General features: G+C 41.7%; 1 protein-coding gene across 5 annotated transcripts; it reads left to right on the top strand.

The window, feature by feature from the left end:
- Positions 1–452: 452 nt before the first annotated feature.
- LOC144195492 (poly(rC)-binding protein 3-like) lies at positions 453–13,783 on the top strand. 5 transcript variants are annotated; one of them, XM_077715200.1, is made up of 13 exons: positions 461–853; positions 5,155–5,320; positions 5,412–5,435; positions 5,518–5,550; positions 5,846–5,962; positions 6,098–6,229; positions 6,300–6,428; positions 6,934–7,077; positions 8,282–8,323; positions 8,953–9,028; positions 9,447–9,505; positions 9,670–9,839; positions 11,536–13,783. In XM_077715200.1, exons 2-13 carry the CDS (start codon positions 5,246–5,248, stop codon positions 11,588–11,590), a joined length of 1,056 nt encoding a protein of 351 aa, XP_077571326.1. In that variant the 5' UTR covers positions 461–853; positions 5,155–5,245; the 3' UTR covers positions 11,591–13,783. The 5 variants fall into 5 exon arrangements, with proteins under 5 accessions (XP_077571342.1, XP_077571326.1, XP_077571308.1 ...); XM_077715182.1 differs by having other exon boundaries at positions 8,950–9,028; XM_077715191.1 differs by having other exon boundaries at positions 462–853; positions 8,950–9,028; positions 9,450–9,505.
- Positions 13,784–13,932: the final 149 nt, after the last annotated feature.

Raw genomic sequence — 13,932 nt, 5'->3', positions numbered from 1 at the left:
ATAAAACATAAAAGAGATAACTATTATGAATAAGGTAAAACACGTTCTTTATTGTCTGCACTGCCCCTAATCCAACAACATTTGCTTTCTCCTAGCATCCCCATCCAAGCCTAATAATGTCAGATTAAGCTCTCCACAACTGTCCATCTGACATGAAGGCTGGATTTGTGCTGGATTGGAAAATCTGGATGGGCTGCTTCCAAAGCCCTATAATTCTACACACACATACACACGCCTACACACTGATCAGATTAAATAGCAGAGGATCTGCATGTGATGGCAGGAGAGTGGGTGCTTTATTTATTTATTTTGAACTTCTGAGAATGTCCTCGGCGATCCCAAAAAGTACATTGGAAATAAAACAAGTACGCAGTAGGCGTCGCGTTTAATAATCCCAGATTCCCCCAGGCCACAGTACTGATTTAGAGCACCTCAATCCTAGATATGTCCCTACGATGCCCTTTTGCCTCAGTGGGCATGGATGCCCTCCTTTTGTTGCGGTAAACACAGAGGGGGGTCGGAGGGTCCCGATTGGGCGGTGGGTGATGTTCGTCCAGATTACGCTTCACCATACGGCCTATTTACACTCGACACCGAACAACGTTAAAAACAAATTGCGGCAAAGCAACGAAACTTGTATCGCCGAGGTGCACGGCGATCACGGAATTTCGACAACGGTCACGCGTTCTCCCGGTCACCCACGTGACCCTTTGACGTGGTCCAATCGGGTGGCGTTTTGTTCTGGTGAGAGCAAAAGGAAGAGGGTGGAGTTCGTTCTCCTTTTTACGATTTTTAATCTGCTACACCATCGTTGGACGTTGTCATCGTTGTTATCATCCTACCCTACAGAAAGGTAAAACTCATTTTTGTTTTTCATTTTGGGGAATTATTTGGCTTCGGAAGGCCAATATCAGAATTGTAGCTGTTTTGACTTGATTGATTCCCCTTAAAATATTGGAAATTGCATATAATCCGGAAAGTCGTCGTTGTTGGATTTTCCGACACATGGCGCAGAATCAAGCCATCGGTACTTCAAATTATTATTTAACCAGCGTTACCATGACCTTTTCAATGAAATGCCGTATTTATGGATCACTATCTTATTCTGTCATTCGGAAAAGATCTCGTTAGCGTTTTCTTAACTTGTTCTCAGTCTGATGATTATGTATTTTCACAAAGGAATTTCAGTGATCTGACCGAGCACATCTATTGTTTGGCTCAAGCATGATCGATTTTACTTAAAACAATTATTTCTGCGGCTTTGATGACCTTTGCTGTGACATAGTTATTTCAATTATCATCACATTAATATTATTAACGCTGCCATGTTTTGTAAACCTGAACCGTGGTCTGCGTTCTAAGGCTCCGTGACACGATGAATGGCTGCTTTGTTGTTGTCTGTGAGGAACGCGGACGACATTTCCACACCCAAAAAGCAACCTAAAAGTCAAAGAGCTTCAAAGAGCACAGGAGCCCGATTTATCGAACTTATCACAAATTATGGCAAATCTAAAATGGCCGACTTGACGTGCTGCTTTTTCATAGCACAACATGGTGCGCCTGTGTGGTTAAGCCTCTGACAGTGCGCCACGGATATTCGTACCCCCTGCCACCAATCCAGCCGCCCCTTCGACTACTGCCACAATTGCAAGGCAGACACGCTCAGAGATACTTTGAACACTTCTTGCTACAACTTGGTTCTGGCATCTTTGTGGAAGCTTTTGATCATGATCAGGACTGAGGTATCGGAATTCTGGGTCGCTGATTTAGACTGACAGCTTTTGAAAGCAATGTCATAGTGGCGCATCGTGATGCCCCCTCCTACTTCCATCCTATTGTAGCACATGTAACACAAAAGCCCACAAGAGCCAAGAGCTGCTCTCATACCAGTGAATTAAATTTCTGTTGGAATTGTCTCCTGGCAAGCCTTCTCCAAGGAAATCTGATTTTCATCCCCAAACTCATCGGCTACCATCGACGGCAATGGAAGTCCAAACCATCTGGGATCAAGAGGCCCCCATCTCCCAGTTGAGATTGATTGGATGTCTTCGAGTTACATGACAAATGTTGGTAAAAAATAAATATGTATGAATGAGGTCAACCAAAAGGCTCTTTGTTGACCCATAATTGGAACAAGATATCCTGAGAGTTGTATGATTAGCCATATTCAGGCGTTTCCAAAAACTGAATGATGAGTGGTCTCCTATGAGGATGCAAACATCTGTGGCAGATGATTGATTTCTCAACAAGTTTATGATAACTCTTGTCTCGAACCGGACTAGAATGTCAAGATTTTGAGTTGCTGCCGAGGGAATATTTCATCTGTCAGCTAGCCATCATGGTGACGTCTCTCCCTTGATGTGTGGATTAAGAAGGAACAGATGACACAGGCTTTGGATGGGATCATACAGGATTTCTCCCGTACTTGCTGCGACTTGTTTGACAACATTTTTACATAACAGCTTATTGAATAATGACACACACACAGTGGTTAAACCTGCCCTTGCCACAATGTAAGAATCCTGTGGAAGAGAGGTAAGGAAGGAAGGTGGTCTTTGGGACTAAAATGACCTTTGTAGCCAGGGGTACTTTTGCATCATTTACACATCAGCGGCTCTTCATAAAAAAGCAAGACTTCTCCATTGTTACAAGAGCAGAAATGGAAGCCAAGACACAAAGACACAAGGCCTCGGGTTCATCTTTCTTCAACAGCAACGCACAAGTCTTTTCTGGGTACGGCAATCAGAGGCAAGGAAATTCAGGAGGAAGGCGAGGGGTGTGCGTAGGGAGTACGATGCATTTTGTGCACTGTGTTGCCCAGCCGAGCGTAAAGCGTGATTAATTCAATAGCCGCCATAGAGGAGGAGGCTAGCAGCGCTGCAACGCCGAGCATGACCCACTTTCTCCATCAGATGTCATAAAAAATTCCCTGTCGTCCCTCATTGTGCGTCGTCCCCCCCAACTTCCTGCCAGACTGTCAGACATGGGGTGGGAGGGGGTTTCAAAAATATTAGTGGATCTTTGTCACACTTTAGCCTCTGGATTTTGTCAAAGGAGGGACTAAAAAAATTGACGTTATTTTTCACAAGGACCATTTTAGAAATGTGAAGAAACTCGCTTCCAAAACGAAAAACAAAATTTGACCTAAAAATAAAATGACAATTTGCTGCAAGGTTTTAGTCCAATTGGCTACATGAATCATAGGGCCTCGACCTAATTCCATTGCTGGGATGTATGCTCAAAACACTGCTAGGGATTTCTGTATATTTTTCATTGACCTCAATCTACAGCTTTTGGTGTGATTAATGGCAGTTAAGTAGGTGCTACATACATTAACATATACTTGAAGGCAGAAACACAACCTCGACTCATTGGCTATCATTGATAGACATCCAATCATGATGGGATTGTGCCATCAATGGCACTGAAACATGATCATTCGATAACAGAACTCCCAGTTAAAACAGATTGGATCTCTATCACCATCAATGGCGCTCTATGAGTTCAACATAAAGCAACTAACAGAATGGGCTTTGCAGTGCTTCGATACGCCGTTCCTCCCCCTCCCATCCGGGTGAAGACCTGAACCACTGGATCGAGTCTTAAACCCGGATTAAGGTTTTTTATGTAATCTGGTCTCCTCTGGGAGATTGGAGAGACAGCTGGCGACAGAATCCCTGTCCTTATCTCTTGGCCGTCCACTGGCCTCTAACCAAGCCGTGCAGCATACTAGCTTTGCAGAGGTATGATTTCAACATGCTAATGTGGCTTTGCTGCAATAACAACAAACGATATGTTACCCGCAAGGTAACAATGGGAATATCTCTCAATTGTGGATGATTAGCCGTTGAGCGTTTTGTTGACCTTCCAAACGTCAAACTAAATGCAATCAAGATCAGTAGCTCTCCTCCCCTCCCCAAACAGCTGGCTTCTTTTTGCTTTTAATCAAGGAAGATCTGGATTTCTTGCAATTAAAACATTGCCAGGGCACGACTATAATTACACAGCTGCTAATTAGGAGCGGGCAGGGAGACAGATGCCACAGAATAATGCACCTGGGGCAGGTGAGATGAAAACTGAAAATGTGTTTCACAGTGGATTCACAAGGTCACTTCATTTTAAAGGTTTTTCCTTCTTCATATTCAAGTGTCATTTTCAGGATATGATGCATCATAGTTGAAAAAAAATCTGAACATTTACAAAAAAGTATGAGATCTGACAACACATCAAAATAAGTTTTAATCCATAAATAGTAACTAATTGGCTGCCACGCACAATGACCTTGTTTCATTCCATTTTAAACATGGAAGACTGGTAGTGATCTTGCCCTCACAGTTGAAATGGATTGACAACTGACTTCACTCCATGAATGATCACTGCCAGCTCTCCCAGTTAATTCATTCAATGCCAGCAATAGACATGCAATCTATTTGAATTGGATATAATTCATGTCAACCACCACCAGGTCATATATATTGGATGTCTACCGCCATTAATGGCACAATGGAACACGATCATTTACTACCATCCCTCTGACTTTAATTGGTTTGGATGTCGATCGCACCGATTGGACATTCTCCTAAAAAGCTTTAGGGGCCCTTCATTCCACGAGGATGACCAAACAATAAAAAAATATATTGATGTACCCTGCATATTCTTCCATGACGCCTATAGTCTGGTTGTGTTTCTGCGAAAACACCATGCAAATGTAATTTTCAAATGCCTAATAGAAGTGTAGAATATATGAACCTTTCCACTACAAAAAAACTGCATTTTTCAGCCATTAATATGCATAGCTCTAGAAAATAAAAACATTATATTCACCAACAATAACAGTGAACAATATCTTTTGATGAAGTTCATTTGTTTTTCCCATCCTAACTGAATTTTTGACTATGGTCCAGAGCGCCCTCTAGTGTTTAGTGTTTTAAATGAGGCCTGACGTCACCCAAGAGTCAGAAAGGACTTGAGCAAACTATTCCCTCAATGCTTTTAATACCTTAGAAATAGAAATTTCGTACAATCCATTAAAATGACTGTACTGTATGATATAAACGGACATCAGGGTTTTGAGGCGTTTTTACTTACCAAGTGAAATTTGAAAGACTATCAGCCATGTGACATGTCTGAATGTTGTCCGTCTTTACTTTGCAGGTCACCCATTGACTAACTGCACCCTCACACCCCTGTTTTTCCCCACAAACTCCTCTCAGACGTGACCATTCCCCTTCCGCTAACATCAGACATGGAGCCCATTAAAGTCCAATCAGAAGGTGGACTGAATGTGACCCTCACCATTCGGCTGCTGATGCACGGAAAGGTGTGGTATCCACAATTAAGAACATTTCATATCCAAACAAACAAAAGAACAAACAAACTCCTTATATTTGTGTGATTTTTTGTCTCTGCAGGAGGTTGGAAGCATCATAGGGAAGGTAAATAACATCACCTCACATTTTCAATTCAATATTTGGATTAAGAAATACGTCCAATATCTAATTTAACTCTGAATTCCAGAAAGGGGAGACAGTGAAGAAAATGCGTGAAGATGTAAGTTGACATTTTTTTTACAAGCATCTTGTGAAACCTAATAAAAGCAGTACTTTGATTTATGAGTTTAATTTGCAATTATATTGTATTTCAATTCAGTATGCCTTTTATTCCATTGACTTTCCTACCTCCCTGAAAATACACAGTTTTATTTTAAATCACAAGGGAAATAGCACACAGTGTTGTAAACAACTAAGGATATGAATCAAAAATTGAAAATAGATGGTAGGGGCTTTTGTTAGTGGAGGTACTGCTGTAATCTCTCACTCATAAATGAAACTGTGCTCATGTACAGAGTGGAGCTCGTATCAACATCTCAGAAGGCAACTGTCCCGAACGGATAGTCACCATCACCGGGCCGACGGACGCCATCTTCAAGGCCTTTGCAATGATCGCCTACAAATTTGAGGAGGTACAGTTTTTCGCTCTTATTTCCTCTGTTGAGGTTTTTTCATGGTTGGGCAATCACATTTCTGGCATCTAGTAAAGTTGTCTGATATGGTTAATACCAAATATTCTGATGGAGACCCCCAAATTGTCATTCCAGGACATCATCAACTCTATGAGCAACAGTCCTGCCACCAGCAAGCCCCCTGTGACTCTAAGGCTGGTAGTGCCAGCTAGCCAGTGTGGCTCGCTCATTGGCAAAGGAGGCTCCAAAATCAAAGAGATGAGAGAGGTACCGAAAAAATATAAACTAACTACCCAGTGAACAAAACATCCAGTGTTTTTTTTCCTCCCACCCCCAGTCCACAGGTGCTCAGGTCCAGGTGGCAGGTGACATGCTCCCCAACTCAACAGAGAGGGCGGTGACCATTTCCGGGGCGCCGGAAGCCATCATACAGTGTGTTAAACAGATATGTGTGGTGATGCTGGAGGTACGGCAGCTTTACCTTCTCATGAGGATGCATAAGACTCACCCCCGAATGCCCGATATATTTCTAAAAGGATTTAAGAGTGTTGATTGCTATAAATGAGCATAACTTGCTGGCAATCATTATTCTGGTTTATGTCTTATTGGGATTGTTAATTGTTCAAATTTGAACTGTCTACACTGCCAGCTGTGCAGCGGGCCTTCATGATGGCACCCACCAGGGCTGCCGGGACAATTGCGACATGGCTGTAAGTCTCCAGAGTGCACAGGGAGTTGTTTTAACTGCGTAGCGTCATCATTATCCAGTTGAAAGTGATGATCCAGGTGATTCACAAAACTGGACATTTTGTCAGCATGTGCACAGTGAAGAGCACTTTTGTGTCACAGATCTTCCTTCCCCCAGGCACTGTCCCTCTCGGTCTCACTTGATGCTCTCTTTCTTCCTCTTTTTTTTCTTCTCTAACACTTTCTCCACATCTCACTCCTTCTCCCACCCTTGCTCTCCTTAGTCCCCACCGAAAGGTGCCACAATCCCCTACCGCCCCAAGCCTGCCTCCACCCCTGTCATTTTTTCAGGTGGCCAGGTAAGAGCAGACCCACTGGGGGCATCCACAGCCAACCTCAGCCTCTTACTGCAGCACCAGCCACTGCCTGTTAGTGTCGCACCAGGTTTTATTCTACCAATCCCACACAACCGCCCACCCTCACTTCCCCACCTGTCCCCCTCGACTGGCATGAAACCCCGCTGTCCGCTGTGCCCCCACCGCCATCCATCAGCCTGAAATTGGGATAAAAAGCATCACAGGACTCATTAAGAGATGATTTGGCTGGGTCTGCACTGTATTATTCTGGGTTGTACAAATCCATCAAGTTTGCAGGGAGACTGGCCGGCTTAATAAATTATTGATGAGAGCCAAAAAAAGATTGGAAAAATGTCCAAGCTACTTCAGGACTCAATAGGCAGCAGACAAAAATGTTCAGGAATTAGTGCCAACTAGCTGTAGCTGTAACTAATCCTATATAATTGACGTTCACACCAACCAGGTGAAACTCATAAAATAAAATAGATTTTAAAAAAGACGAGATTATGATTGTACTTTTGCCAATGGCACCAAATTTAATGTGTCCATTGTTGTGGCTCTCTCCAAAAGGGAATCGCACATTCATAAGTCCTGTGACATCACGGGGTATGATGCCATATGTGATAAAACTAGATATTTACACAATATATTGGAAACCATAATAAGTGTGACCCAACTTGTAAATTTTGGGGATATTTCAGAACCCATCCTTGATTAATAAGATGTAGAAACTGCAAATGTTTAAGTCTGATGGCCAATACATTGATTGCGTGATTGAGCTCAGCATTGGTAAGAAACATGAATATGGCAAAATAAACTAAAAACACAAAACAATATCCACTTACACACCTTATTCAACTCTACTTTGTTAATTATGATGACAAGGGGCCATACAAAGTTCTTATTAGATTTGTACAAAATTTATTCCAAACATGCTACATGTGGAGACCAAAATTGAACCCTCCCACCCATAACCTAATATAGTTTTGCGGCGCTCTGGGCATCTAATCATTAGACCAAGTCGCATAACTCCTCCTTCTACTCCCACCCTTACCCTTGTCACAGTGATCCCATGATTGTATTGTATTGTAATTCAACTGGATTTGATTGATGATAGTCCAATTTGACAGCATTCAACAATGCAATGCATGCCTTTCCCTGTAAACTGAAGTAACTCTCCACTATAACCAAGCTACTGCTACATGGACCTTTTTTTAGTTTGGCAGCACGTTAACAATACACTATAAAAAATGAGGTTTTCCTTTCATGTTTGCAGGCTTACACCATCCAAGGACAATATGCCATCCCTCATCCAGACGTGAGTGCTCGCCATATCAGGCGCTCCACATTGCATCCAAATATCTTTCTTGGAATCACAGGCTCCTACCAGCACCCCCTTCCTCCTTTATGAATATTAAATGCTAATATTAATATGGCTTTAATATCTGATATGTAATTCCAGTTGATTCTGACTTTGAATACTCTTGAATCCCTTTTGTCTGTTCTCTGTTAAATCTCGAGGGGCTTGGCCTGTAGCTCATGACAAACATATCATGATTTTACAATGACTCGTATTAAGTATGATATTTTCGTAAAATATCTATGTGCAGAAAAGATTTTTGCTCCAAATTTTAGCGACAGTAAACTTTAGATGCGTCGAGGATAATTTTATTTAATTTTTTTACTTAAGTATTGGAAGTATTATTATTTCTTGATTTTAAAACGATGGCTTCTATTGCGACAACGTCGAGATGCTTGGATCTCTCCAATAAATCCCGGGGGCCAAGCCCTTGCGAACGTCTCGAACTTCACCTTTTTAATGTTTCCTCAGATCCTATCTTGACTCTCGTAACCTTTCGGACAGACTTCTGTGTGAGTGTGTGTCCAAATGTGTTTTTTAACGATGACCTCATAGCTTTGCTGTCCTCCTCCTCCCCCCCTCAGCAGTTGAGCAAGCTCCACCAGTTGGCTATGCAGCAAACCCCCTTTACCCCCCTCGGACAGACCACCCCTGCCTTTCCCGGTACGTACCCACCTACACGACAACCCTCTTTACCGAAACTCCTTCTCTCGTTTGTACCTGTAGAAGCGCACACATTCTCTTCCTCCTACACTCTTTTCTTCACTTTCTCTTGCTCTTTCTCTTCTTATTCTTCTCGTTGTCTTCCACCTTTTTCTCTGCCTTGGACATGGCCTGCTGGTGGTCTGCTCTTGTTGGTGTTGAGGTGTCCCTAAAACCCCACCCCTCCTCCATAGCATCCTTTCTTAAAATGATGCAACTGCCTTTTCGAGACTTTCTGTGTAGAGAGCCAGGTGTTCTGATGGTTGTTGGTGGGCAGTGTGTGGCGCAATGCTCAAATGTTTTACGACTTCCGCCAATGTGTCCAACTCTATTTTATGTATTTTTTCTCCCATCTTCTTCCTGTTCCTGGTGTGGTCAGCAGCAGGTCTGGATGCCAGTAACCAGGCCAGTACTCATGAACTCACCATTCCCAATGATGTGAGTATGCAACTAATTCACCATTCAAGATGAATTGATGCTAATTTCATTACGAAGACTTGACTGTAGTCTAGTATGAATCTGACAAATAAATACCGACAATAAAGACCAACATGTATATGCCCTGGCCATCCTATTAAGTCCCACCCCCGTTTTTTCACTAGCTAATAGGCTGCATAATTGGACGTCAGGGAACCAAAATCAACGAGATCCGTCAGATGTCTGGGGCACAGATCAAAATTGCTAACGCCATGGAAGGGTCATCAGAGCGCCAGATCACCATCACAGGGACCCCCGCCAACATAAGCCTGGCCCAGTACCTCATCAATGCAAGGTAAAAACTTTGTGCATTTTTTTCAAGCTTCCTTTAAGTGCTCCTTTGAGCATTTGATTGCATAACTTTCAGGAGATTAATCCTGCTTGAGGTTGGGGAACCAATAAAGAGGATGACTGTTTTGGGTACAGGCAGTGGAATTGTCTGGTTTCCTGTTTGTCCATTAAATTTGGCAAACATTTCATGCCAGGTTAAACCATTCAGTTTTCATCATTGGCTTCTCTTACAGTGTATGAAACAGTTCCAGAATAAACCCATAAATCACTATAGCCCAGCCCATTACCCTCTTTATGGCACGCAGTGTCGCTGATGTCAAAAGTGCTGCCAACAACCTTCAAGCTTCAGAATAAATCAGGAAACTGCCTCTCCCCTTAAGAAGACCTGAGATTAGGATTTTTAAATGGTATAAACTTCATTGGTAAGAACTAACAGACAGAAGCCTCAACTTGTTCCAGGGAGTTCAGCACGTATTCAGACGCAAATGATTCATTCGTGCAATCGTCCTTTTGATTATTCTTCTTTTTAAAAAATAAATTGGTGGATTGCATTGGGGAGGCAGGAAATCCATTCCATCATTTTTTGAAATTGAAGTAAATGCAGTGAGAATTGGGGCTATCGACACGTCCTTAAAATGCGATGAACCAAGCTCTGGTGGTTGTACCGTCTCTTTGATGGGGAACATTAAGTTTTCCTTTTGAATTGCAGACTTGCCATTTAGCCCCTCTAGTAAAGCTAAAATCCTCAAGTCCTTTTGAAGTTGAGATGCCATTCATTTCTCTGATTAAGTCATTGGTTAAATACTCAAGATAATGCAAGGTTTCTAGAGAGTCTAATCTGGTCCGCTGGGTTGATCTGACTGGGGTTTGAAGCTTGTTCATACTGTATATACAGAAGCAAATGCTTTTAATTTTTTACAAGGGTGCCGCAAAACCAGAATTTTGCTAGTTGTGTAATGCGCACTACAACACTGTTCAATTGCCTATCCACAATCATATTCGTTATTTCACCCCTTGGCGTCAAAACGGCTTCTTCAATATCGGAGAGTTAAGAGGGAACCACATGAAGTAGCCTGAAAATGCCCAAAGCTCAACAGAAAGCAAAGTGAAGCGAAATGAACTCATTGCCTGCTATTGACAACAATAGATGTCCAATTCACTTAAAATGGCTGAACTGGGAGGTGAAGGAACAGTCATTCGTCCTTCCCTGTCAAGATGGATTGGACGTCTAGCGTCCTCAATGGCGGCAGTAAGTTAACTCTTTTGGCCAAAAATACACTGGTCCGCCAAGTCTTGTTGATGTTAATCTGGTCCATGAGCCAAACTGAGTTTGACACCACTAATGTATAGAGAGTATGTTGGACCATATCGAATTGGGTTACTTTATTGATTCAACCCCTGTACCGGGCATTCCTGTAAGGGTTGCAATGGGTTGCTGTAGCCTATCCCAAAAGGTAGACTACACCCAAGACTGGTCGCCAGTCTGCCGTAGGGCACACAGAAAGACAAATGACCATTCACACTCACAACCATACCGCCAGCTGCGATAATCGAGCACACACCTGCCCACACCGAAGTCAGGGGAGTGAACCCCTACACCATCAGGCTGCCCAGTGTTTTTATGACTATCCTAAATGACTCTTTGATTCATTTCTTCACAAAGCACCGAATAGAGTTTTTCCTTTAATTTCATCTTCAAGGTTTCGAGACGTGGCGGCCATGTGGAACGATCCATCCTCCATGACCACCTCCTGAGCTCCCTGACTGGCTCTTCCATCTGGCCCTTTCCAACAACTGACGACGCCCTCTGGACTCTGGCTGTGGCTCTCCGAAAACCCTGAACATCCGCCGCCCTGGTCCTCTACGGAGCAGTGAGGCCGAGCGCTCATTTTTGATTTCAGAGAGCCAATTAAAAAAAAAAAACACACAAAAAAAGAAGAAATCTGTTCATGTTTTTGTTTTAGGGAAATGTTGAAGCATGTTGAATGTTTATTAGCAACAACTTGTGTTACTTTATTCTTTCTGTTTATCTTTTTTTCTCTGTCAGTGCTGCGTCATAGAACAATTAAGAAGTAAACAATTGAACATTTTGTAGAAGTAGTTTTTTTGCATTTATTACAGCTCAGTGATGCTATCGGCAGAGTGTGGTGGGATGTAGCCAAATTTTTATAATCTACCTTAGAAAAACAGAGCCTTTAGAAAAAAAACATTGGACTATTCCATTTCTATCCGGATTTGCATTTTTGTCAAATTACATCACATGACCCTTTTTAGCCAATGGTATCACTCCTAGAGCCTCCCGTTATTATTTTTTTGTGTTCATATATCCTCTCTTTATGTACATTATTGCTTATATTGCATGTGTTGAGTGTCGTGTCGTTGTGTATTTGAGCAAAACCTGTTCAGTGGAACCTGAAATGTTATCTTTGTGCGCCTGCTTTTTCCGCTCATGTTTTAAGCTTTTTTCTGGCCACGCACTTATAGTCCCTTATCCTGCCCATAACCTCCTTCTATTATTGTGTAGACATGCATGAAAGCAAATTAGACAAAACTGACTGGAAATTTTAATGATTGTTTATGATCATATTTTATTTGTTTTGTACAAGGACTTTTAAGACTATTTGTCAACTACGCGGCGCTCATGCAATAGACGATACAACACTTTACTCTGGACTGCCTCTGATATGCGAGGGGTATGTTGGCCTCGGGTTGTGTCCAAAACCTTTTGTCTTCTTGCCTTTGTTGTTGTTTGATGGCAAAACGAAAAGAGAGAAAAAAATCACAGAGGAAAGAAGCAGAATATTCCCACCTACAAGGATTTGGACCAAGCCAAACGGTGTTTAGAGGCCAAAGAATGTTCAGGGGTTTGTTGGGGTGGGGGTGGGAAAGGGGAAGGGGACCCTCGGGGGCCTGGGCGGGCTTGACCACTCAGTCTCTTTTTCACGATTGTTTATTTCTGTCACGTTTCTTTCATTGTTTATTCGACGCTTTAGGTTTGAATGTCTTTTTAAGATCACAACTGTGTCAGAAACTCCATTGGTCTTGATTTTTTGGGATGCAAGTCTGATGACAAACACATTGTTTGTTCATCAGTAATCACAAGCTAATTAAAATGAGGGAAAGATATAGTCAACAAAGTTCAAACTCTGGTAAAAGCTCAATTCTGTGTTGATGTACACAAACAGCTGTTGAATGTTACTGTCCAAGTCACATGATCTACTGTATGTCCAACACGGCAACCATTGCTATGTACGACTTTTATTTTGCAGCTTGCCAAGCCTTTGACTCTAATATGGAGGGAAGGTTGATAGGATACATTGTCGGTGGTTATTCTGCAATAATCGTACAGTTTGATGTTATAGTTGAGCTTCGCAAGGTACAATAGTTTTGAATTTCTATTATTTGGGCTGAATAGAATGTCAAAAGACAAGCTATTATCCTCTGCAAAGTTTCAGAATTATGCACAAAAGACCAGAGTGTGTTCACTTGTAAATGCTGGTTCTCTGACAGTGATAGTGTGATTTCAATTACATCAATATTCATGTACCATTATGTATTTGGAACAATTGTATTTATTTACATTTGTGTATATGACTGAAACAAACTGCAACCAATGCAATAATAGGGTGCAATGTGCAATTATTTATTCAGTTTCTTTTTCCTTTTTGACTCATAGAAAGAAGAGCTTTGTAGCTTGTTGCAAAATGTTTTGTTCTGAGATCTATTTTCCATGTGGAAGGAGGTTTAAAAAAAAAGAATTTTATTTTTCAGCTTATGTTTGCGTGTTGCACTGTGTATTGCAGTTTTTGAGGGGAAATTATGAAGTTTGTAACTATTTTTTTGATTTATTTTCTCTGTGAAGATCTATATTAGTTGTGAGTACTATGTTTAATTTTAACGTGTTGGTAAGCATAAAAACAAATAAAGTTTCAGTTTTGCTTTCTGTGACCATGTGTTGTTGTTTGTATTTCCAAGGTAATATTTCATTTTTGGGTTTAGATTTGGTTCACACGAGACTGAAAGCAATCAAGATTATACATACTCATTTTATTGAAGCAAAAAAACAAATAATAATACTTTCCAAATCCAGATTGGAT

Source organism: Stigmatopora nigra, chromosome 1 (genome assembly GCF_051989575.1).
Source record: "Stigmatopora nigra isolate UIUO_SnigA chromosome 1, RoL_Snig_1.1, whole genome shotgun sequence".
Taxonomy (NCBI): domain Eukaryota; kingdom Metazoa; phylum Chordata; class Actinopteri; order Syngnathiformes; family Syngnathidae; genus Stigmatopora; species Stigmatopora nigra.
The sequence above is the reverse complement of the archived record's forward strand: the minus strand, read 5'-3'. Positions and strand labels throughout refer to the sequence as shown.